Source organism: Ips typographus, linkage group LG1 (genome assembly GCF_016097725.1).
Source record: "Ips typographus isolate SLU linkage group LG1, UJ_Ityp_2.0, whole genome shotgun sequence".
Taxonomy (NCBI): domain Eukaryota; kingdom Metazoa; phylum Arthropoda; class Insecta; order Coleoptera; family Curculionidae; genus Ips; species Ips typographus.
Genome location: NC_138422.1, coordinates 8,585,493 through 8,610,520, shown reverse-complemented (window position 1 = coordinate 8,610,520; position 25,028 = coordinate 8,585,493). Strand labels below are relative to the sequence as shown.

Here is a 25,028-nt window from a genome sequence, read left to right as displayed (position 1 = left end):
TGAATTATATGAATTGCGAAAACTGGACTTTCCATTTGGTCGTAGGTAAAGTATAGTACGTCACACGTGCTTTAAGGCATTTTACGCACTCATGGAATTACACAAGTTTTAACTTTTTCCATATCGTGCCTAAAATGCTTCTTACAGCACTAGTTATGTAATATACTATTAACTACTTGTCTATGAATACATCTAATCTAGTTAGCATACCTAAATAGTTGATATAAATAATATTGCTTAAAATTTCATGTAGATTCCAAAATTAAAATGAAAACCATGACTTTGCAACCATTCAGGCAAAGGAACTTTAGACGAGTGATCTTGGCGTTTTAAACTCACGCCAAACCTTTACAAACCAAAAAAATATCAACTAGAGACTGTAAAACTCCTTTTCCACGTGGAAAAATTGTAAAATTACATATTAACACAACACAATCACGCTGCAAACTGTTATTTGTAACTCCGTGGAGTTAGATTTGGCATTGTGGCATTAAATGACACTTTAAGACGGTAAATTTGACAGTTATGAAAATTCACAGCATGGCTTATAGTCAGGTGACTATTAAAGCTCATTCAGCAGTGATATGAAACTATCAAATGCAAAACTGTTGTATCTTGAATTTACAACTTAATTGAGCCCCAAATTGGACACTTGTGAGACTAAGTGTCTTTGTTACATGATATTAAGTTGAAACAATATTCATTACAAATTATTATAATAGTTTACCAATTTTTCAACATTTAAACTACATTTTTAAGTCACGTGACTGTTTTTGACAGGTGTCAACTGGCCTTTACAGTGTTGCAGGCTCAAAATTGTATTATTAACGTCACGTAACGTGTATTTTACAATTTCAGCTTTTACAACTGTCTAAATTTAATTTACCAAATGATCAACATTTAAATTACATTTTAAAGTCACGTGACTGTTTTTGACAGGTGTCAGTTGGCCTTGCCAGTGTTGCAAGCTCTAAAATAGCATAATCAAAACCACGTGATGTGTCTCTTGCAATTTCAGCTTTTACAACTGTCTAAAATAATCTAAATTTAATTTACCAAATTTTTTTATTTTAAACCACATTTTAAAGGTCACGTGATTAATTTTGACAGGTGTCAACTGGCCTTTACGGTGTTGCAAGAACGTGCAAAATTGCATTTTCAACGTCACGTAACGTGTATTTTGCAATTTAAGTTTTTACAACTGTCTAAATTTAATTTACCATTTTTTAAAATTTAAACTGCGTTTTGAAGTTTACGTGACTGTTTCTGACAATGTCAACTGGCCTTTACAATGTTGCAAGCTCAAAAATTGAATATCAAGTCACGTGACGTAGTTCTTACAATTTTTCAACTCTTTCTTTTAAATGATAAGTGTTTTTATTTGACATGTGCTAACTTGGTTTCTATGACAGTTAGAAGAAAACGTCAAAATATAACCCGTAATTTCAGGCAACATTTTGTCAGAATTTGGAAAAACAGTCACCTGACCTTATAAAATCAATGCAACTGTCACGGGACCTTTAAAAAAATAAATTTTAAGCTTTTGGGTCTTGGAAAATTTGGAAAAACATTCACGTAATCTGAGGAAGTCATTTATATTGAATCGTTAATTCTTATCGATATTTTGACAATAGTCCAAAAGTCATGTACAAATTGTAAAAGCAGACATGCTACTTTTTCAAGGGTGTATTTTATCAAGATTTATCATTATCTCAATACCAGGGGACTTATAAATTTAAGAATGCCACAAATGTGTAAACATTTGAAGGTATCCTGAGGCAGTTTAAATAATTTAAAGATATTTGGATGTATTTTGAGGCATTTTAGGCAGCTGTGATTCAAAATTACCAATCCAAAATAGTTCTACCACAGTTCTACAATTTTATTGTTTCAGGTCACTAATGTATCACTCGGTTTCGACAGATGCCAGAGCTGTCAGGTGATGTAAGAAAACTATAAAAGTGTTCTTTAATGTCAGAACTGTCAAATTTGACTCAATAGAGCTGTAAAGATTACTTACAGTGTCAACGACTCGAAACGAGCAATAAAAACAACTGTATTTTTTTAGTTTTCTAAGGACAAAGAGAAGAAAGAACTCCTAAGCTACAAGTTGTTTGTGCTCAAGACATTTTTTAATAAAAATTATTTTGATTGGACTTTAGAGCTGCTTATTAGAGTACATCTGACCATTATTATTGTAAATCGAGTGAAATATGTGAAAAAATGTGAACAATCTCTTCTTCTTACTTCTTAAGCCAACACTAACACAATTTGATCACCCTTGTTAAATTCAAACAAAAATCATATTTAATAAGCTTTTTATGAAAGTACAACCAAAAAACCTTACGATTTTGACCCAGAGTTACGCCATTAATCTGACTTAACTACTTTGGTTCACTGTTTTTGGCTCCTTGTTATATTAACATTCTTTTTATTCATCGCTTTTAACCATTTTGATTACACTTTTCGTGGGCGACAACCACAATATCAAATATTTGAAAATTGAGAATCAGTAGTTTACGACATGGTTGAGAATTTCATCATGTTATGTCTACACCAACATTTTAGGATTAGATGATGTCATCTCAAGTTGTTGAGCGAAGTTGTAAATTTAACGTGCACAGCTGTGCTTAATGCAGGCTTCCAAAACAAGGTGAAACAAAATCCAACCCAGTCCTATCAAAAATAAAATTTATGGAAATTGCAATGTCGCTGGAAGCTTGTATCGTATGCACAACACATTTTTGATAGGAATAATCGAAGAAAACAAATCGCACTGTCGGGGAAGTAGGGGATTTCTGCACATAAACTATATTTACTAAATATATCAATGTTTGATAAGAGGATTTGTATTAACAGGTAGCATACATCAATATTTTTTTGACTACGGATATGAATTTAAAAGTCTTGTAGATAGTACGACAGTCATAACAGTAAATGCAGTTTCTGAGATTTTCTTGATTCACTTCTTGAAAGTTGAAAAAGATGTGTTAAACTGACAAGCAGACAAGCCAAATTTTTGTATTGCTTTTGAAATCTTTAAAATCTGAGCATATTCGGAGGTGTTTTTTAAATTACTTATCTTTCACATATAAAGTAAAATTGTTTGAAAGTCGTTAAAATGACCGGCTATAAATACCCATCTTTCTGACATATTGAAATGTGTCAATCAAAATAAATAAAGACCGTCAAACCGTCATTTTATGCTTTTATTTCGATCAAAGCAGTTAAATCGAAAATGCCATAACACTCTGAATATGACTAATATGAGTCTAGCAGGCATTACAATTAAATTTGCCTCATTTTCAAGACCATTTAACCGAATGAATGAATCCCATCCAAATATTAGTATTCTGTCAGCCTGGTATTTTTGGAGGATTACAAAGTCTGTCTGTCTGTAATCACTGTTCATTCTGTAAGCTAAAGCTCTATGCTCTTGTCTAAAGCTCTATTGCTGCAAAGTACTGCTGTAAAAATAGTTGTTGACTTTTAAAAATTCAGTTTTATGCTACATGAAATGTATTCTGATATAACCTACCAAAATATCTGCTAACATTAATAGGTTATAGTGACACTTTATCTTAGTTTAGTTATTTCATTTAAATGCAGCAACATGAAAAAAAAATGCATCAATCATCAGAGTGAAATCCTATTAGAGGTAATACAAATATCATAAATAATATCAATAAAATCTCGTTTTACGAAAGAGAAGTTCAAGGCTTCATAAAACAAAAAGACAACCAAACAAGATTAGCAGTGCTGTTTACTTCACTTTGACGATAAATTGAAATAAACTCCTACTGTAGGATTTAATAGAATTCTGAATTATGATAAACAAGAAACGATTGTCTCGAAGGTAAGAGAATATTCGAATAAGCGTCAATAAATAACAGCAAATTTTCTGCTTCTAATAGTAATAAGTTTTCAGGACTTCCCTTATCTATATGTTGTTTCAGTCTCCAACCAACATCCAAAAAAAGGTTATCATATCCATTCCACTACAATAATATTTTATTTATATTGATATTACATCCGATTATTTAATAAAAATTTTATTACACAACCTCTTTTAATTACTGACTATTAATGTTAGTTTGTCTGCCCCCTTAACGTGTCAGATTATTTATAGACCTATTATGAGCTTGAACTGAACATGTTCAAGAATTTTCTATTGACAGCGAGAAGTTACAGTCGCATATAAAATTAAGATTTTTAAAACTTCACTCCATCACCAAAATGTAGTTTTAGAAGTTTTCCATATAAATTCTGCTTCAAATCTGTGATGCTCCTTACTTGACTCTATCCGACCATTTATTGGCAAGGAAATCAATAAAGTGCAAACATAATTCCGTTATCCGAAAAGTATAGCTACTTCGAGTACGTCGGCGGAAAAGAAGAAGCTAAAGAGAGTTTATTTTTACTTTAGGAAATATTTGACAGCGACTGAGATTCATTCAAGAACACCGTTTCCATGCATTATTAATCTGAGGGACGAAAGCATCGACAGCTCTGCCTCTTTAAAGAATTTTATGATGTTGCCCGGATTTCAATCGGTATGCAGCAGTAATTTTGCTGCTAATTTAATAATTTTTATAGTAATTATAGTAGTAGTATAATTATAGTTAATATTGCTTAACACCTTCAGAGAAGGGATTCTAACCTATGAAACAAATATTTACAGAATGATTATATAGAGCTATAACTAAGATTTTGTGATTGAAGCCAGGTTTACACCCAATTTCATAGTCATAGTCGTATAACTTAAATTTTGTCCAAAACCACACATAGTAAACATTAAAGTAGTCCAGATTACTGGTATGACTATGACTATAAAGTTGGATAACTGACAAAAATCTACTTCTGAAATTGCATTTTAACTTTATCAATTGGAAATTCAGGGTTTTCAACACATTTTCTTCAAAATGTTCTTTCATCAACAAAGGGCCAACACATTTGGCAACAATCCATTCGCATGCTGTAAAACCCATTAGGGTTTAAATGTGCCAAAGCGTTATTAGTTGGCTAGAGTGGGTTTTTAGGTCAAAACTTATAGCAGGGCTACTTTTGTACAGCTTTCGAAAATGTAACTGTTAAAAGTATAAATTAGGCGTTTACTGCTCTAATAATAGTATTTTATTGATGCTTGGGACATATGGAATAACCTTTTAATGCTGATTTGTTTTCGTACACTGATTAAACAAAACTCGTTTGGAAGCCATAAACCGCATTATATTAAAAATATATAAACAAAGGGGTAATAAACAAAGTAATAATTAATTCACAAGTAGCTTTACTTGAAAAAATAAAGCAACAATAGTTATTTATGCAACAAGTGCAAAAAGTACATCTTTTTTGCACACAAGTGAAAGTTGTTATTCGAGACCAAAGGTCGAGTTTATTAAACACGTTAGTTGCATGGGTTGCATACAAAATTTTTTATAAAATCGACTTCTTTGATTATAAACTACTGTGCAATATAACATAACAATAACACAAAAAGTAGAACTTTTTGCACTAAAAATCATAAAAAATTGTAATTTTTTTGCACGATTTTATAAAAAGTATTTTTGGTAATTTTACGAGTAGTTATGTACAAGTTTTTGGGTAAAAACAGCATTTTTTAAGGGTTTTGAACAGCTTGGTGGCTTTTCGTAATTTCTTAACAACTTGGAAAATAAGGATTTAAAATTGCGATGATACTAACTTGATATAATGATATCCTAACCTAACCCTATTTTTTGTTTATTTTTAATTAAGATTGTTTATATTGCTGAGACACAGTTCTGCTTTGTTTTCCAAAGTCCTCCAAAGGTCTAAAAATACCTTTTTTTCATGTGTTTCTGGAATTCTCTGTTATTTTCAACATATTTTTGAATTTGTAGGATGATTGCAGATTTAACATAAGCACCATTTCTGAGTATTAGTGCGATTTTCTTTTATGACTCCATTTGATCGTCTTTTTAATTTTTTATATTCAGTCACGTTTGACGTTAGTAAGTCATTTTCAATCAGGGTGTTAAAACTTTGGTTAATTCTGTGACTCTTGAAATAACCGCGTTATTGAACGTCAAAGTGGAGAAACGTATCACAAAACTGCTTAGAAAAGTTGTATAATGGCAAAAAGGTTAAAGTTGAGCAGTAAATTTATACTACTTATACTTTTTACTCCTGAAAAAGCAAAAATAAAGGCGTTATTTGTTAGTGCGGGTTTGTCAAAATTCCAATTTTTCTAGAAATCTCGAAGAACGCCAGGAACGTCACTAAAACAAAATTTGTAGTAGCACCCATCAATTTTTTAATTTTTAGCAGTTCAAGTTTCTTCTTTTTCATTTGAACGAGTTTTAAAATTGTGTAAATTTTTGCGTAAGTCCTGGGTTTGCCATTTTTGCATGAATCAAAACAGTTGTTATAATAGAGTTTTAAGAGAAGAACAAAATGTAAAATAATTCTTATAGTTCTTGATTTATTGTTTTATTGTTGATTTAGAGTTTTCAAAATTTTGTAAATAGAATTTCCAAAAAAAAAAAATTGCCAGAAATATTCGGAATAATTTTCTGCAGCCTAGGTTTGTATCCACTTAGAACTGGGTAAACGAGGTCACAACTGGCAAAGCGTTAGTTTCAAATTTAAGACTTTTTTGAACACCCTGTATATGTTCAAATGTGTTGCGGTTAGCACGAGGTGAAAAAGCTGCTCAAAGCAAACATTTTGAGCTTTTTACAGTCTGAAACCCCAAAAATTGCAGATAAATGAAATTTTCCAAAATTTTGATAAAATTCAAGGAACCAATTCCTGGAAACGGTTAGAGGTACGAAAATTTTGCAAAAAAACAAAAATGTTTAGACTGACTTTTTGCACTTAGTAGACTAGGTTTACACTTACTTAAAACCAGGAACACGTGGTTACAACTGGCAGAGCGTTAGTTTCAAATTTAAGTTTTTTTGAACACTAGGTATATTTCAAATGGGTTACGGTTAGCACGAAGTGAAAGAGCTGCTCAAAACGAGCTTTTTACAGTCGCTGAAACCCTAAAAATGGCAGATTTACGGAATTTTTGTGCAATTTCCATACAAAAGTAAAAGTCGAGTATCCTGAAAACGATTAGAGGTACGAAACATTTGTAAGAGGTCAAAATTATTCAGAATACAGTTGTTGAATTCGAGGAGAAACTTTCCAAATTTTGTGTATACACAAATAATACTTTGTTGTTTTATGCAGTTTCAAACTCTCTAAACAAACCGTTTAACCATAATGTAACTCTGTTACAAATAAAAACCCTATCATTATCATTATAAATTATTGTTGATTGTAGAACAATAAAGTTTTTTGTACTGATTTATAACCGATATTCAGTATTCTCAGAAAAAATGTCAATGTTATTAAAATATTAAAAATTGCTTAATATATAAACTTTTACCTTCCTTATCGAACAAAACCGTTTAAGTGAGTAATTTTACCAAAAAAGTTAGGTTTTAGGTAACTCCTTTAGTAAGATCAACCAAGTTATTTATTTGGTCTTCCGATAAAAAAAAATGAGCCACCCTGTAGGCACATTAAATTAAACACGATTACCCAATCAATTGTCTCTTTAGGTCAGTCCGCTTATCTATATCTCTTTAAACGTTACCCCAGCTCTGAGTTTAATCAAAATTTAATGTTATATGAAAAAGATGGATGTATTAAATTCCCAACCGCACCTCAAAAGCTTTTAGTGGCAAATTGCGATTCCAAGGATGGACAATTAATAAAACAGTTTGATATCGCGGTTAAAAGAAATGAAAAACGGCTATTCACCGTCCTTGATCATGGTACCTTCTTTTCTTCGACTCTGTATGGCAGAAATCGTTGGGAATTTTTGGTTTTGTTTGGCCACAGAAGATAGAGTGGCAAAAACATGAACAAAAGGTTGGCAATTATGACGGTTGTCCTGAATATGTCATGGTTAAGGAGTGTTATTTCAGAGCAGTGATAATTTAAAAAAAAAACTACAATATTGTGAAACTGGACAAAGTATTAAAATAGGTATAATAAGAAAGGGTTTTATGAGCTGAAACCTTTGCTAAAAATTACAGTGTGGCAAATTTTAAACAAAATTATTGTTATATCAAAATTTGAATCTTTAGTATTTTTTATCTGATTTGAGAGATTCAAAACTTGCTGTTTCGTTCGTTGCTAACACCTAAAAACAAAAAAAGGTTACTTTTTGGCACATCTACAGGAGGTTTAAATATTTCATTTCTTCCAGGTCTCGAAAAGCTTTAATTACAGGAAAAACAACAAATATTCAAATTTGCTTTGAAGAAGCCCTTTGGGGGTTGTAGCTTGAAGCAAAAATTTTGACTTCTTAAAATGACATCTTCTTAAGTTACTACATATATTTTTCAGTAGAATCTTCTAACTGTCAAATAAAGACACATCATTAAAAAAAAACAGTTGAAAAATTGGTAATTTAAATTTAGACAGTAGCAAAATAGTAAGGACTACGTCACGTGACTTGATAATTCAATTTTTGAGCTTGCAACATTGTAAAGGCCAGTTGACGTTGTCAAAAACAGTCACATGAACTTCAAAACGCGGTTAAAACTTTGAAAAATGGTAAATTAAATTTAGAAAGTTGTAAAAACTTAATGTTTTTACAAATTTTTTTTACAAAGCCTTACAAAGCCTTTACAATTCTGCATGTTCTTGCAAAACTGTAAAGGCCAGTTGACATCTGTCAAAATTAGTCACGTAATCTTTAAAATGTGGTTTAAAATTAAAAAAATTGGTAAATTTAGACTACATATTTTAGACAGTTGTAAAAACTGAAATTGCAAAAGACACATCACGTGACTTTGATTATGTCATTTTAGAGCTTGCAACACTGTCAAAGCCAACTGACACCTGTCAAAAACAGTCACGTGACTTTAAAATGTAATTTAAATGCTGAAAAATTGGTAAACTATTATAATAATTTATAATGAATATTGTTTCAACTCAATATCATGTAACAAAGATTTTACCATAATAATTACGTCTGCCTATGCTGTTCTGTTCACTTTTCAGTAAATTTTGTTATATTAATACACTACATTTTGAAATATACAGACAATGCCTCAAAATACTCTCAAATGCCTTATAAATATCTCAAAATGCTTCGTAATGCCTTGTGATACCTTACAATGCTTCGTAATAATGGGAAAGTACCTCATAATACCTCAAATTACCTCGGCGATCTACCCCTTGGGGAATACCTTCCAAAATATTGCAAGGTTATCTTCGAACACTCTGTATAGCAAGTAAACGGTATATTGACTCACAAAGCAAGCCAAATGTGAAGATTAGCTCTGATTGGTCTGCTTCAAATCTCGTGCTTAAAAGTGATTGTGATTGGGCTATTTTATATTTTACAGTCGTTTTAAATCCGTATAAACTATTGAAATATAGCAAATATCCCTGAGTGGTAATCAATCAAATTGGTTCCTGGAGAAGTTTACAGTACTTTGAAAAAGTAGGAAAAACGTGTTTTAAATGCCAAAGCTTGGAAAATCCAGTTTACATAATTAAGCTTCTAAAATTGCATCGAAATTTAATAACTTTATCCAGAAATTTTCGTCATAACCAAACTTAAAAGCAACATTTTTACGGATTTGATGACTTCTAAAAATAAGTGTTTAAAAAGACAGTATACACAACAAAGTTACAATGCTAAACTAAAATTAACACAGTCAGGAACATTTATGTTTTTGTTGATTTTTGCAATAATATACTTGGCAACTATGAATTTAGTCTTTAACAAAAAACTTAAAATTAATATTTAATTTTATTTTATAAATATTAACGTCAGAAATACCGGTTTAGAATGTTTCGATTTTGTACTGATCATAAAAATCTGTCAAAATGTGTGCTTAGGGCTTAGTGTCCCCTAAATTTTAAAAATCACAGGGTAAACAGATAGTATCAAAGTATTAAATTAGTATTTCACAAAAGCTTGTCGCTTGTCTTTGAGCTTCAGGGAATTTTTTAAAATTGAAAAACAAAACAAAATTTGATGACAATCAAATCATCAATAATTCAGAATTTTAAATCAGTTCTGTGTTAACTGATAGAAAGCGTAAACTATGCATAACCTTCTCTATTTCATTATTATTTATAAAAATCTATGCAAAATTCTCATCAAATTTTAAAAGACCGATAAATTTGAAGAGGATTAAGTATACATGTTACAACCAACAATTTCCTGTGAGTAAAATCAATCATCAGATAAACAAAATTGAAGTATTTCTAGAAATTTGTGTTTACCTTCTGGAACTTTGAAGATCGGATATTGGCAACATTTTAGCTAGACATGTTTCATAGAATCTTAACATTTTGATGCCCCCTGTGGAACATTTTTGACTTTGAACTCCAAGACCCTTTGGCAAAACATTTTTGTATACAAAAATCGACTTGTTTTCAAGCAATTTCATTAAATGCGTCGTTCGTGACTTTCAGCAGACTGATTCAACCAGAAGCCCCCAATGACCTCGTCCTGTGACGCAATTCGTTTGTAAACTAATTTCCCACTGTTTACATTATTGTGAACCTGTAAGTACATACCGATAATGGCAATGATAAGGTCTCTCTTTGCAATCGTCTGGCTTGTTAATCCGCTCGACTGGAGAATACACTGTTCTAGCCATTTGGTTAAGTTAACCGAACCAGGAGAAAAACTACACTAACCACGCTAAAAACATACGACGTTTTGTTCCAAATGAGCTCAGACCACGGCCTCCAACTTTTCACAGATAACGACACTCAATTTCGTTTTATTTACACGCCAGCTGTCTGCCGACCTTTTTCGCATTTTTCTAATAATGGTGTTTTGGCGAAATTTTTTAAATCAACATTAGGAAATAATTCGCGCATTTCAAGGTTATTGATAACCTCGGATTTTTGTTAAAACTAAAAATACACTCGACACTTTCGTTAATTATTGTAGACGATTTTTAACACGTTTAAAATAGAAAACTCGTTTTTGGTGTCTGAATGAGAGATGAGAGACGCTTTGCATCAGTGAGTATGGGCGTTTGGCACAGTTTGCTGGCGCTCTAAAATGTTGAGAATACGCCGCAAAAATTTAGTAGAAGCAAAAGCAAAAAATAAGTTTACGACTACTGAAATGAATAATAAAATGCTACAATATGTTTAAAAAGTTGTATGAAACACAGTTTTGATGATGATAGTCAACATTTTAAGGTTCGTTTGAACAGTAGTGGTTTTTAAACCCGGTTTAAGACAGCAACGCTTTTTGTACGTAAGAAAGTTTAACCTGTCGCAGTTTAACTAAACTAGACTTTAAATGCAACACAACCGCGCTTAAAGTGCTGGGAAAGTAGCATTATGAGGTACTTTGCCAGTATTACGAAGCATTTTAAGCCCTTACCAGGCATTTTGAGGTATTTATAACGCATTTCATAGAATTTTGAGGCATTGACTGTATATTTCAAAATATTTTGCCATATTTTCATTGCAATTTTGAGCGAAATAAAGACTAAATAAAGGAAATTTTGCGATATTTTAAGGAATACATTGTATGTAGTAGACCAAGCAGTAGACAATATAGTATATCAATATAACAAAATTGCCAGCACATGTAATTATTATGGTAAAATCTTTGTTACATAATATTAAGTTGAAACAATATTCATTACAACTTATTATAATAATTTACCAATTTTTCAACATTTAAACTACATTTTTAAGGTTACGTGACTGTTTTTGACGGGTGTCAACTGGACTTTACAGTGTTGAAGCTCTAAAATTGCATAATTAAAGTCACGTGATGTGTCTCTTACAATTTCAGCTTTTACAACTGTCTAAAATTGTCTAAATTTAGATTACCAAATTTGTAAAATTTAAACCACATTTTAAAGGTCACGTGATTATTTTTGACAGGCATCAACTGGCCTTTACAGTGGTGCAAGCTCAGAATTTAAGTTTTTACTGTCCAAATTTTATTTATCAATTTTCCAAAGTTTAAACTGCGTTTTGAGGGTCACGTCACTGTTTTTGACAATTTCAAGTGGTTTTTACAGTGTTGCAAGCTCAAAAATTGAATTATAAAAGTCACGTGACGTAGTTCTTACAATTTTACCACTGTCTAATTTTAAAATATACGATATATTTAATTTTTCAATTGTTTTAAATGATAGGTGTTTTTATTTGACACGTGCTAACTTGGTTACTATGAGAGTTAGAAGATTCGTTTAAACGTCAAAATATAACCTGCAATTTCAGACAATAGTCCAAAAAATATTTTTGTTTGTTAGAATTTGAAAAAACAGTTACCTGACCTTCGAAAATCAATTTTAATCTTTCGGCACAAGGCCAATTCAAGTGTCAAAAATTTGGAAAAACCTTTACGTTGTCACCTAACCTAAGCTAAAAACGGTCACGTGACTTTAAAAAAAAATAATTTTAAGCTTTTGGGTCTTCAAAATTTGGAAAAGCAATCAGGTAACCTGAGAAAGTAATTTTTTTTGAATCAATAATCCTTATGACATTTTCACACTCCTCGATAATACTGAAATTCAAACAAAAGTGGTATGACGTCACCAAACCCAATAATGTGTGCCAACATAAACGTCAATAAAATATACATTTTTTTTTTTAAATATTAGAAAGTCTAGTACAGTCCTCTGACACTATCTTGGATGTGTTTAGTGGTATTTAGAAACTTCTGTCAATTTTTGAAAGGTTTTCCGATATAATTTGTAGCTTATAGCAATTGGACTACATTATTAGAGAGCTTAATTAAGATACTTTCTTGTAAAAGCGTCTGGAAATTTTGGTTAAGTTACTGATAATTAGCAAAAAAAAGAAGGCCAATTCTAGAAACTTTTAACAGCTTTTCAGTAGTTTTCACTCTGAAAACACTTGCAAGTTGTTGTTTATTATATAAAGTGACTTATAGTAATATAAATGCCATGATCACTCAGTAATTAAATGAATAAATTTACTGGTTTTGGTTAAAAAGTAAGTTTATTACAAGGATGAAAAATGTAATTATAATGTTAAGCCAATTTTTATCAAATTACTTATTTGTATACTATGTTTATAAAAACATAATATAAAGCAAATTATTTGTTATAATTACCAACGTAAATCCTTTTGTATTTGCTGTACTATGGTGTAAAGTCCCCTTACCGTAGGCGTATAATAAATGATATCAAAGAGCCATTTTGATGGTAACTCGCGTATTGTTTAACGGAATCCGGAAAAATTTGCATGTAGACAATGGTCTGTATTTGACAGCTAAGGTTAGTAGCTACAATCTTTATTATCAGCAATACATAACAGAAATGAAAAATGTGTACTAGTTAACGCAAATTGTTACACTAGGATCTAATTTTTTTTTGTTTCGTTAACCACATTTCTTTCTCTACGTTTATTATGCAATTTGTTTGTTATTAGTGGAGGTTTTGGTTAACATATGGTGTCAATCAAATTATAGAAAAATCGTCATTTTTTGCTTTCGCTTCGGTAGCAGTAAAACAAAAATGTGAAAAATGAATAATTAAAATATTATACAAGTTACCAAATATTTTTTGAAAATTCTCGATTAACTGATCTCGCTTAAAGAACGAACGATGCATACAACCGTAAACCTGAATTGAAAATTGAAATTAATTTGCTTGTAACTGTCACTGTCAATTGGGTAATAATACGTATTAACTGTCCAATGTTGCCAAATAATCCATGAATGGAAAATAAAGAAAAAGGCAATTATTAAAACTTCACAAACATGTCAGATTCTTGGTTTTAAAATTGTAATAGCAAATGCATAATAAGTACATATTGTGTGGTTTACTCGATGAATTTAGCAGTTTTTAATATAGGAAAAAAAACGTATATTATATTCACTTTAATACCTGATTGACTAATCTTTTAACCTTTTTTCAGTAATTTCCAGTATTTAAACAGCTGAGTGAGTTTATTTTTAGAAATGCAAAAAACCTAGTCTGGAAATTCATTAAACTTGAAACACATCAAACTGAATCCTACCTGAATTTTAACCAAAATAAAAAAAAATTGATTTTTCTACCAAAATTGAAAGACATATTGAACTTACAAAGTAGGTAAACTTGAGTCGTCCATAATAAAATTACAGAAAACGCTCGGCTCCACTAATTCCATTACACTTTCTAAGGTTATTGCGTAGAATGTTATTCAGTAGAAACTTTTTTGCTCGATTTTTCATTTGGAAGCTCATTTATTTAGTAAAGCAAATTTAATTGCATATTTGCACGACACCGTTTTTGGTTTAAAAGTTTTCCCTAGATTGCGACTAGATAATGGAAATTCTTTGTGCGGAAAAGTGAAGCGTGGTAACAGGAAGTTTGTTACAAGGCATTGATTTAGTGTTTTTCTCCTGTTGTTTTACACAACAAGTCTAAAGTGTTCTAGTTTTGTTGGGTAAAAAAGTGGTAGTAGGGTATGTTGCCAATGGGCCTGTCCCACAATTTTTTTTTATTTCATAACTACAAAGACGGATTGAAAATATTGTACCCGTATTTTTTTGTTTTCAAAAATATTAAGTCTAAATAGAAAAAAAATGATGATAAAGACTACATTAATCTCATGTTTAAAACGCCCGCCGCCGGTGACGTACTACACTATCAACCAATCAGCGACAAGAAGTGAAACAGATGGCGTGCAACAGCCAATAAAATCGCCCAGAATTACGTACGTCACATGCGCGCCAAAACAGATCTTTTAAATTTAATGGACAAATTCAAACTAATGTAGGAACATTTACGACCATAATTTTTTCTTCAAGAATATGAAAAATTAGTTTTTTGATCCTATTCTTTCGATTCCAGTCATTAAAACAAAAATTTATGATATGTGGGATAGGCCCATTGTGGTGCTTTTAAGCCAAAGTGAATTTAATTTGTTTTTTTTTTTGTAAAAATAACTTGAGTTCAAATTGACTGATTTTTTAACATATCCTTTACATTGACAGCATTGAGATTAAACCAAATGTGCCATGAAAACTATCACTATAACCTACATTTGACTGTGACAATACAGATGAAGAAAGTTGCAGTCTAAACCACACTTGAGAAATAAAAATTGTGATTTTGCGTTATTGTATAAAATTAATTACCATTTTTTTTTAATGATATCTGTTTGTTCAATCTTTATGCATAAAGGAAAAAAACAAACAATACAAAAGCTATGGTGCTAAAATTGAAAAATAACTTCAGGAAAAATTTTACTTTTTTTTCGAGGTTTTCGTTGCAATTTTTACAATATTGATATATTGGCAATATTAAGTACTGTGACAAACCACAAAATTAAACATGACAGTGGACAGCATCCAAACTACTAAAAAGTAAATTTTAGATCTATTTTTTGAAATGTAATATCTCGAAAACGTGAAGAGCTAAAGATTTGGATTTGGTATTTTTCAAGCTCTTTCTAATGACCTTAGTGAAATTGATAGGAGCTCAAATAACGGAGCTATGACTCTTACAAGGGAGGAGCTACAAAAAATGCATTTTTCTAATTTTTGTCAAAACTGGAATTTTGTCAATAGTTCATTTTGCTCCAGAAGAGTTCCAAAGCACAGCAAAGAACTTATTTATACCAAAGAACCTTCAATTAGGTAAAAACAGTAATGAAAAGCACTTTAAACCTGTACAAATCCAAAAAAAGTGCAATTTTAGCATTATTTTATTTTCCTCCAGAAGGGTTCTAATTAATGCAGAGCAAAGGGCATATTTATACTAAAGGACCTTATATTAGCCGACATAAGCACAAAAAAAGCACTTTTAATAGAACTCTTTGCTTGAATTTTTAGTTAACACTATCGAGACAACTAGAAAAAAACGAGACAATCAAGTTTTTTCAAGTTACAGGGTGTCAAGTGACTCAAGTGCTAAATTTTGAGAGAAAAAAAATCAAGCAGAAGAAGTTCAATCACTAGACTACGATGCCGAAAATTTGTATGTTATCTCCTTGGGACTAAAACATGGAATTTCTCCACTTGACATCACAAAAGACCTATTAAACTTGTCACAGAAAAAAAACTAGCAGGAATATAAAACTGACAAAGCACCTGTTCGCCACATCATTAAATAAATAACCAGCTTGATCAACCATCTAGTTATCTCTACGATCCACCCTTGCATGACAGAGGGGCGTAATATTTCTATCTCGGTTCGTTTCGAAAGGGAAATCGAAGGGTGGGACCATGGACGTATAAAACGGTTTTGTGTTACTTGTGGGATTTCCTTTTAAACCTGCTTAAATTCATCCATACCGACTATAAATTTAACTACTTGTTTTTGTTACAGTAATTGCATAGTTTGTGCATTGAAGTCCAATTAAGTTTATCGACATATTTGATTAAAACAAAACAGTTAAAAGTTAAGGGTTAGACGTTGATGGTTTGAAAAGGGGTCCGAAATAAGAATTTCGCCCTTCGCCGAGGTCTAGGGCAAGCTAGCCCATTGTGCACGTATTCGAGTAGCGTGTTTCCCAACAAAATGCTGGGATTTCGCTTTTTGTTATGACGCAGATGGGAATATATTTTTAACGAATTACTTTAATAAAAACTGAATTTTAACCTAACTAGTTGCCAGAGTTGCCAGATTGTCACAACAACTGCATGTTACCGACAAAAAAACTCAGATTTGTAATTGTTTTGTTGCTACTTTCAAACTAGTACTTGTTGATTTTTGCTGTTCTAAAAGTGTTTTTTTCGTTTGCCTAATCTACTGCAGTAGCTTACATGCAAAAAACTAAAATCAAAATGAAAATTTCTAAACTTTCCTAACTCTTAGCATGTACAGGGTGTCTCAAATTCACATATCTCCAAAACTAGCAAACACACCTCCCACAACTGTCCCCAGTTTTGAGCTACAGGGTTATTTTGAAAATATGACCATATCAAATCAGCTCAAGAACGCCAAAATGGTATTAGTGGCTTCAAAACTTTCTTCTGATCCTAAAAGAATTTACTAACTAGAAGCTTTCAAACAATTTTTCCAGCTCAAAAACACCAAAATGTCTTTAAAACTGTCTCGAAAGTACTACAAGAGGTTCTCAAACGGTTTTTGCAGGTCAGAATCATCAAAATGACGATTCTGATCCTTTAAAATGTAGCCAGAAGTTAAAAAACTGTTTTAAGTTGCTTAGTCTCTCAAGGTTGAGAGAAAAATTGGTTGAGTTTGAAGCCCTCTAGTGGCCAAACAGTTTAACATACCAACCAGTGTTGTCATATCTTCAGAAAGCCCATTTCATTGGCTATATCAATTAACCGACCGAAATAAGACCGAATGAGCGAGTTATTACGATTGAATGAAACACTGCACTAAAAATAGTGAAAAATAAATTCATTAAATTTGACGTCCTCTAGCGGTCCAACCAATAAATCTACGAACCAGTGTTGCCATATTGTTGGAAAGCCCATTTGATTAGCTATCTATTGACATATAAAAGTTCATACAGTATGTGTCAAATAAGATAGTTATTAACGAATGATTAAAAGAGTGTATGAAAAGTTTTAAAAAACGTAAATTTGGCAAAACGTGTTAAGTGATCTAGAAAACACGTGGAAAAGAAGGTTTAAAAAAAAGTCAAAATCCCCGCCAAAAGTCATGTGATACTTCACCAAAAAACTGTCAAAATGGCAGAAAAATTTAGAAAAGGGGTAAGAAGAGGGATTTAGAATCACGTAACTTTGGAGAAACTAGTAGGAAGAAAACAATTAAAACATGTCAAAACGGCGAAAAGGTCAATTAAAAAAATTACCTTAAATATATATATTAAATAAAAGTCATTGTCAAAACCAGGTTGAACATAAAATCTAATTTTTTTGGTAATTCTTAGAAGATATATAAAAAAATAAATAATGGAAAACCTCAGTTCAGCCAAGTGTAACTCGGTTATTTGGAAAAATATAAAATGAGTGTAAAAGAGGAAAGTTGTAGGAAATTTCATCCTTAACAAGATGGTATTAGGGCACTTTTGCCCTAAAAGGTCTACTGAAGGAGATATTCTCTAAAAACTGAGAAATACTTTTAAAAGACCCTTAGAAGAAAAAGTTGTAAAAAGGAAATTGCTAAGTCGTTTTTCAATTTAACTCCATGTTGTTATATCTTTTTGAAAAGGTAATTTTTAGCTTATTCCAAATCTAAATAAATATAGTGTGTCCCCTTTTAAAAGAAGTATGTTTGGTTCATATCCTGAAAACGATGTGCTTCAGAAAAAACTGATTAAATATTGGAATTCAACGTTAAATTTTCCAATTGTCATATTTTCAAAATTCAGCTCAAAAATAGGGCAGCTGTGGAATGTACGACTGATCCATCGTTCCTTTCACAAAAATCGCAAAAACCGCATTGCTCTATATTTGCTACTTTTGGAGATACTCCCTAAACTCATCGAATTTGAGACACCGTTTACATTATTGTGATAATCCTCTGCTCTATTGTCTACTCAAAATAAGTACACATTACTGACAATTATTAATGATGTCAATCATAAATACAGGAGGACAATAATTGCATTTATTGTATCATTTACTGCAATATATTATGAAAATGTAACTTACTTGCTATGCTGAAGTTAAGACATTCATTGTTAATAAAAATATTTCCTCTAAAAGATAAGAAAGTAATAAATGCAGAAAACCCTTTAAAACTCACGACACTAAGGTTTTATCTCCGTTGTATCCTTAGCACTCTTTGCATTACTTTGTGGTTGTATTATAAAGTGCCAGATAAATTCCAGATCCCCCACATAAGACTAAAGGGATAATACGACCACTGGATGGTGATGGAGACCAACAATGAACCCAGCTGGTACCTTAGTAATTTAAGATAGAATGGTTTTATAAAAATATTGTACGCATTTCGGGCTGAAAGTAACTATTATTACAGTTTTAGTGACGCAACTTACTTTCCACCTATATAATACGTAAATAACAGCAGATTTGATTCCTACTGTATTATACAGAATTAACCACCTCAGGTTAAACAGAAAATGTCAGTGTCAAACTCAAAATTTCAGTCAAAAACCCTACATCGCCTAAATTTGGATGGAAAAGAGTTTTCATCTGATATGAATAAAGAGACCCCCTACAGTATATTGCACACGTATCTACCGTTCGAGCAAATAAATTACCGATCCAAGGAATATATTGCGAGCGTGTGCAGAGACATAATCGAGGATATTTTGAAGCAAACCTACGACGAAGAGAATCCAATATCATTGGCCCCGCTAAAGTGCAGCAAAGGCTCCCAAACTGAACGGATTAGATGTTTGACTGTTCAGCATAATTTTGTTCAAAAGTACATTCTGGTAAGTGCCTGTAAACCTCTTATTGAAAACGTGGATTTAAAGCTAAAAGTGATTTTATCTATTTAAAAACTAGTAAAAGGTACAATGGAAACACAATCCCAAGACTAAAGTTTAAGGTAAAAAAAAATGAATCACAAACTACTAGATAATAGATTCTATTCTATTCTGGCAGAATAATGAAGGAAATGAACAAATGCCTACAAAAATACTATAATAACGGGAGTGACAGTTTTTTTACTTCAACAACTTAACTGGACTAAGTCCGGCTAGATTGGTTTTTCGGTTTAACATATTTTTCATATTTGAATAACTGATATTAACTTGAATCAGTGTTTTCCATCATGAATAATGTAAAAATTCAAAACTTGAAGTATGGCTGAATTAGAATTTCAATATTTAAGTTTATATGATTTTTATATATGTTTTAGAAAACTTCAAATTTTAGCTTTGTTACAAGCTTAAAATTCCAAATTTAAAGGCACATGACTGAGTTTCAAATTTGTTGATTATTTCTTAAGGTTAAAAGTCAATAATTTGAAACAATATACATTTTTAAAACTAATTTTTCCAGATTTTAGAGTAAGTATTTGCAAAAATACGTATTTAATTTTCTGTTCGTCCTTCACAAAATTATGAAATAGAGAAAATTGGTGATAGACAGAATAATAAAAATTAAAACCCCAGTAAAAATTACACTCCAAAATGTGGCAAGACAAAACAAAGTTGTAGGCACACATAACGTTAATTAAGAATTTCACGAATTTTTGCGTGAAATTGGCTCAAATTTGACCGTGAGATCTAAAATTTTCAATTACGTATGAGTAATGCTGCTAGGATGACAAAGCTAAAATAAGTTTGTTTTTTCTTTTTTACTTGCCGCTCTCTCTGACCTATCTACTCGTTATTTGTCTTGCGCCAACAAAGAACTGGTGTTTATTTATAAAACACATCTACAGGATGTTTAACCCATTATGAGAGGCTTTTGTTGAACGAATCACGAAGTGGAAATATGTCCTTACGTAACTGAAAAAAAGTGCTGATTCAACAAAAACGTATTACGGTCGGTTTAATAATCTAATAACAGAATAAGGTGTAATAAGCTGTGAGATTAAGTGGAAGCGGCAAAATGTAGGAAAGTCTCTTTATTATGATGAAGATTTAGGACTTTCTGACTTATTAATCAGAACAGATGTGCCAAAGTGCGGTCTTATTCGGCAGAAGACGAATGGAGTTATATTAATCCGCATTAAAATATTACAGAAAGCTGAACTTAGGAATAAAGTTTGTTGTAGTTTTCTTATTTATTTTGTGAATTTATACTGATTCTGAGGGACGACAGAATATTAGATTTTTTGAAATTCACATAAGAGTAAAGTGCTTATGCGGAAAATAAACTTTCTTGAACACTTGTCCTACAAAGCGACTGGATAGCAAAACTACTTTCAAGAGAACCCACCAATCCTCACTTCACCAAAAATGTCTGTCTAAGAACAATAAGAGTCTGTTTTCTTCTTGTTTCTCTGATCATATTTTTCTTACCTACCCTAACTTTACTGACGGACCAAATTCAGTCTTCAATTACTCCTTCTGTCCACTATTAATTCTAATGCAATTTACCACACTCACATTCATCATTCCTTTCAGTCAGCTTAAATTTCTTCAGGTACTTTCTGAGGTTACTTCTTTGCTACCTTCTCATCATTCCTCACTTCTTTTCCTCACAGCTCCTAATATCACACAATAATGTCTAACATTTCTCACTAATTTCTCTGCTACAGCAATACCTGATTCTCTTTGTTCACTCATTAAATTCCTATCTGCTACACTACCTCCTCTTACACACTGGACCTGGAGCATAATTCAAGACATTCTGTGTGGATGGCATCCTCTCTCTTCCATTCAATTGTCAAGCATATTCCTTACCGAATTGTACAGCTCGTTCGCACTCTTTCATGCCTTTTTATCATTTTCCTTTCATTTTTACACACACCAGGGCACATCAAGAGACATGTTAGAATGTGACAGAAGCAGTTTACAATAGCAGGTTTCTAACACATTCTGTATATCTTTCTCTTGAAAACTTTTTTCCTTTGTTTCAAGAATACGCATCCAGTGCTATTGCCCTTCCCAACACTCGTATCCACTCATCAATACGCAGGTAGGTTTTGAATGTGACGTTTGCTTCTTTATTTGTCACATTCAAAACATTTTTCTGTCTATTACCACATGTCACATTGTTACCTCATGTTTGATTTTTCCGCATATTTTATCTCATGCTTTTAGATTCACATAAATACCAAAGTTTTAGAGAATATTAATCATAGTTTGGAATTATTATTATTATTGTGTGCACAGGGTGGTTTATAGGTTTTTTTTAAGTTGAAATAGTCAAAATCTATCAAATTATTTTATAAGCTTTACAGCCTTTAAATTTAATTTATTTTCTTTTATCTTCATGAAAAATGATTATTCCAAGTTATATTATTAATATTCCTAAGTTTTTATAAAGATAAAAAAGATTATGTTTAAACAAAAAACCAAATTACATAGAAACTACTAGACAACTAAGTAAAGCAAAAATATCACTTTATGCTTCACTTTAGTTGAACAATTTTCAGTTTTCCTCAACTTATAGAAAAATGACATTCATATTGGTTGCCTTCTTACTAAAAGAGAGACATTTGATTAATGAAAATTTTCAAAAAACAGAAACTCAGTTAACCTAAATTAACCTGGACTAAACAAGTTGACCTAAATTAAACGAAGATATGTGGCATCAATAGTCAACAAAAAGCAGGTTATTGAAAATACTTTCACTGAAAACAGCGTTTACCGGTAAAAATGCTTTTTCGACCACTTTTTCCTTCTGGATTTACTACCTTTCACTATACCTGATAGGTATTTTGGACTCAGAACTACTCTATTTAAGACTACTTGCTCTGTTTATTAACGAAACTGTCAAAATAACCTGGCATTAATTGAACAGTCAAACTGACAATAGCTGATAGTATCTTCGTCTAATGAAATAAGATAAGGTATGTGACGCAACAATCAGCAGTCATTGAACAAAACATACTATCATTCTCAAAGTGACATCAGAACAATATTGCTCTCCTTCTAAGTAATAGAAAACAGTCTATTACTGCGCAATTGATTCAACAGTGTTTTTTCACATTATCATTTCAGGCTGACTAATCATGGTGGAAATCAACAGACCAAAACCTACAGAGGTGGAAAGTGGTAGGACACTTAACCTAGATATGGATGATCCGGAAGATATGGAAGAGCTGGTGCTATTGCAAAACTCTCAAGAAAGTCTAGAAGATGAAAATCGGTTTGAATTTGTTGACATGGAAGAAGTGAATGAAACAACGTATGTAGTGGAGCAAGCTGAAGATGATAATGACCAGGATACAACCAATAAAATTCGAGACATACTGGACACGATGGGTCTAACAATCAATTACACTCTGCAAGAAATTTTTAAAGCAAATCGTGATCATCAGGAGGCTGGTCACAATGAAGACGGTTCCAATAAAGTTAATCAACACTACACTCAAACATTTGAGGAGCTACATCAGCTTTTGCATGAAACCAAACGATTGAATAGTCGTATGTGGTTGATGTTTAAAGTGATGGTGTTTGTATGTCTCGTAAATACTTTCCTAGTGTTCAAAACTGTTTTGTGGGATAAAATTCCGGATTTTGAGGCGATTTTTTCTTGTTAAGTAACTCGATCTGTGCTATAACTTTTTATGAACTTATAAATTTCGTTGGAAGCAGAAAAATGGGCTTTATTTTTAGAAGTCACGTCGTGGGAGATTTGAGACATACTTTCATTCGGTGTAACGCGGTGTTGTGCCGTCACGAAAAGGCTCGGCTGATAACTTTTAATTGGTATTATAAAACTGGCTGTAATAATATATCCTCGCATATGGCTTATGACAGAGGAAATATTAAATACGATAAAATACTTTGTTGGAGACCTCGATAAATATAAAAGAAGATAGAGTTGATTTACGAGTTATATTGGTGTCATAATGAAGAATATTTTCAACAACAATCAAAATGTTTGTGAGTGTTTACGTCCTTTAATTATATTTTATCCATCACTCAATTTATACCTACGACAGTGTATTTGTCAGAATAGTGGTTATTTCTGTAAGCAGACAAAGGATACATTACCGAGACATGGCAAATTTTTGAAAAATTGCTTACGTAGGTTATAATTCCTGAATTATGGATCCAGTTTGATATTTTAAATTTTGTGTTTTTCATTCCTCTATTTAATTTTCCGTATTTCTGTATAACAATTTCCTATACCTAAACCTAATAGTTTTCGAGTTTATTATCGTTTACAGTAGTCTGGAGATTTGGTACCGGAACTACCAAAATGTCTATAGTAGAACTTGTTTTATTTTATGTATTTGGCAATCAATATCATTTTATTTCACCTAGTTTATTAAAAGAGGCCGGAAAAGCTAGAAACTTTTTTTACTGTCCTTTTTCCCTATTCGAACCTTAACACTCTGTATGTAAATAATGAAACTTTATCAAACCAAAGTTTATAGAGCAAACTACGGTTAGTGTTTAGTGTTCTATAAACCTTTAAAACATAACGCAGCTATCATGAATCATTCTGTATTTTTCAAAAAGTGTGTGGGAATGGTCTGGATGACTTGTGGAAAGTAAATCAATCCACACTATTTTAATTAGTTACAATTTATAAATTAAAATTGTTTTTCAAATTTTGTACGTCATCAGATAAAGCAGAATTTTGCTCAACTGTTGTCCAATATCGTGTCGGTTTTAATTTCATTCTAGTAACAAAAACACAAAGTTGTTTTGTTAGTAGACAATTTTGTACTTCCACTTTATTTTGATGCAGTGGATGGTGAAGGTAAATTAAGAGCAAAGAAGCAGAAAATAAGATAAAATAATATTTTCAACAGTAGAAAACAGCAACAAGTTTATCAGCAGCAAAAGAAGTTGAGTAATAGTGAAAAATAAATTGAGAATGACGTCAAGCCTATAAAGAATTGCTTGAAATGGTAGAACCTAAATTTCGAAAGAGAAATTAGTGTTTAAGATCAAATCTCCAACAGTTTTATAAGAGTTTTGTGTACTAATAATTAAAAATTAAGTATAGTATATTAAACATTTTTCTTTACCATTGGGGTGCGGCCATGGGGGATAAAAGAAATTGATTTTTCGGAAAAAAGATATTACGGCCAATTTTAGTTAACTTTTTCTACCAGATTTAGAATCAACATCTTCAAAAACCTCTTTATCCATATTTTAAGCCTTATAACCTAATTTATAATTTAGCTGTCACAAATTTGTAAAGTTGACAGAATTTTGTTTATGCTAACATATCAGCTGTTGAGATTTTAAAAATATTGACTAATGGGTTTTTGGTGATGCTGATTATAAATCTGGTAAAAAAAAGTAAGTAAAAAGCAAACTAAAATTAGCCCTAATATCTTTTTTCCTACAAATCAACCTTTTTTACCCCCCTTCCAACATCGCACGCCAATGGTAAATAAAAATGTTTACTATGCCAATACTTAATTTTTCTGACATACAATCACCACCATAATTTAAAGAAAATTGCATTATTATTAACTGAGTTATCAAGCTGTACTCATGGGACATACTGTATAGCAAAAATAGCAAGTTTCTAACTTTCATCCCTT

At 31.5% G+C, this 25,028-nt stretch overlaps 2 protein-coding genes across 5 annotated transcripts in view; one reads left to right on the top strand and one right to left on the bottom strand.

Moving 5' to 3' along the window:
• Nucleotides 1-25,028, bottom strand: part of wge (BAH domain and coiled-coil containing protein winged eye) — a 213,517-nt gene that overhangs the window by 82,853 nt on the left and 105,636 nt on the right. Inside the window, exon 1 of one of the 4 annotated variants that reach the window (XM_081995950.1) lies at nucleotides 10,579-10,788. The exons of 2 other annotated variants lie outside the window; for them this stretch is intronic. In XM_081995950.1, coding sequence (XP_081852076.1) covers nucleotides 10,579-10,661 — 83 coding nt within the window. In that variant the 5' untranslated portion in view covers nucleotides 10,662-10,788. Of the gene's footprint in view, nucleotides 1-10,578; nucleotides 10,789-25,028 lie in introns of those variants that run through there. One more of the 4 variants, XM_081995949.1, reaches the window with a different exon arrangement.
• LOC145730329 (uncharacterized) lies at nucleotides 19,012-23,120 on the top strand. The gene is made up of 2 exons (XM_081981506.1): nucleotides 19,012-19,332; nucleotides 22,519-23,120. Exon 2 carries the CDS (start codon nucleotides 22,530-22,532, stop codon nucleotides 23,058-23,060), a length of 531 nt encoding a protein of 176 aa, XP_081837632.1. The 5' UTR covers nucleotides 19,012-19,332; nucleotides 22,519-22,529; the 3' UTR covers nucleotides 23,061-23,120.

Bases quoted from the DNA above. Each gene is read 5' to 3' on its own strand.
- LOC145730329 (XM_081981506.1), top strand. From the start codon at position 22,530: ATGGTGGAAATCAACAGACCAAAACCTACAGAGGTGGAAAGTGGTAGG.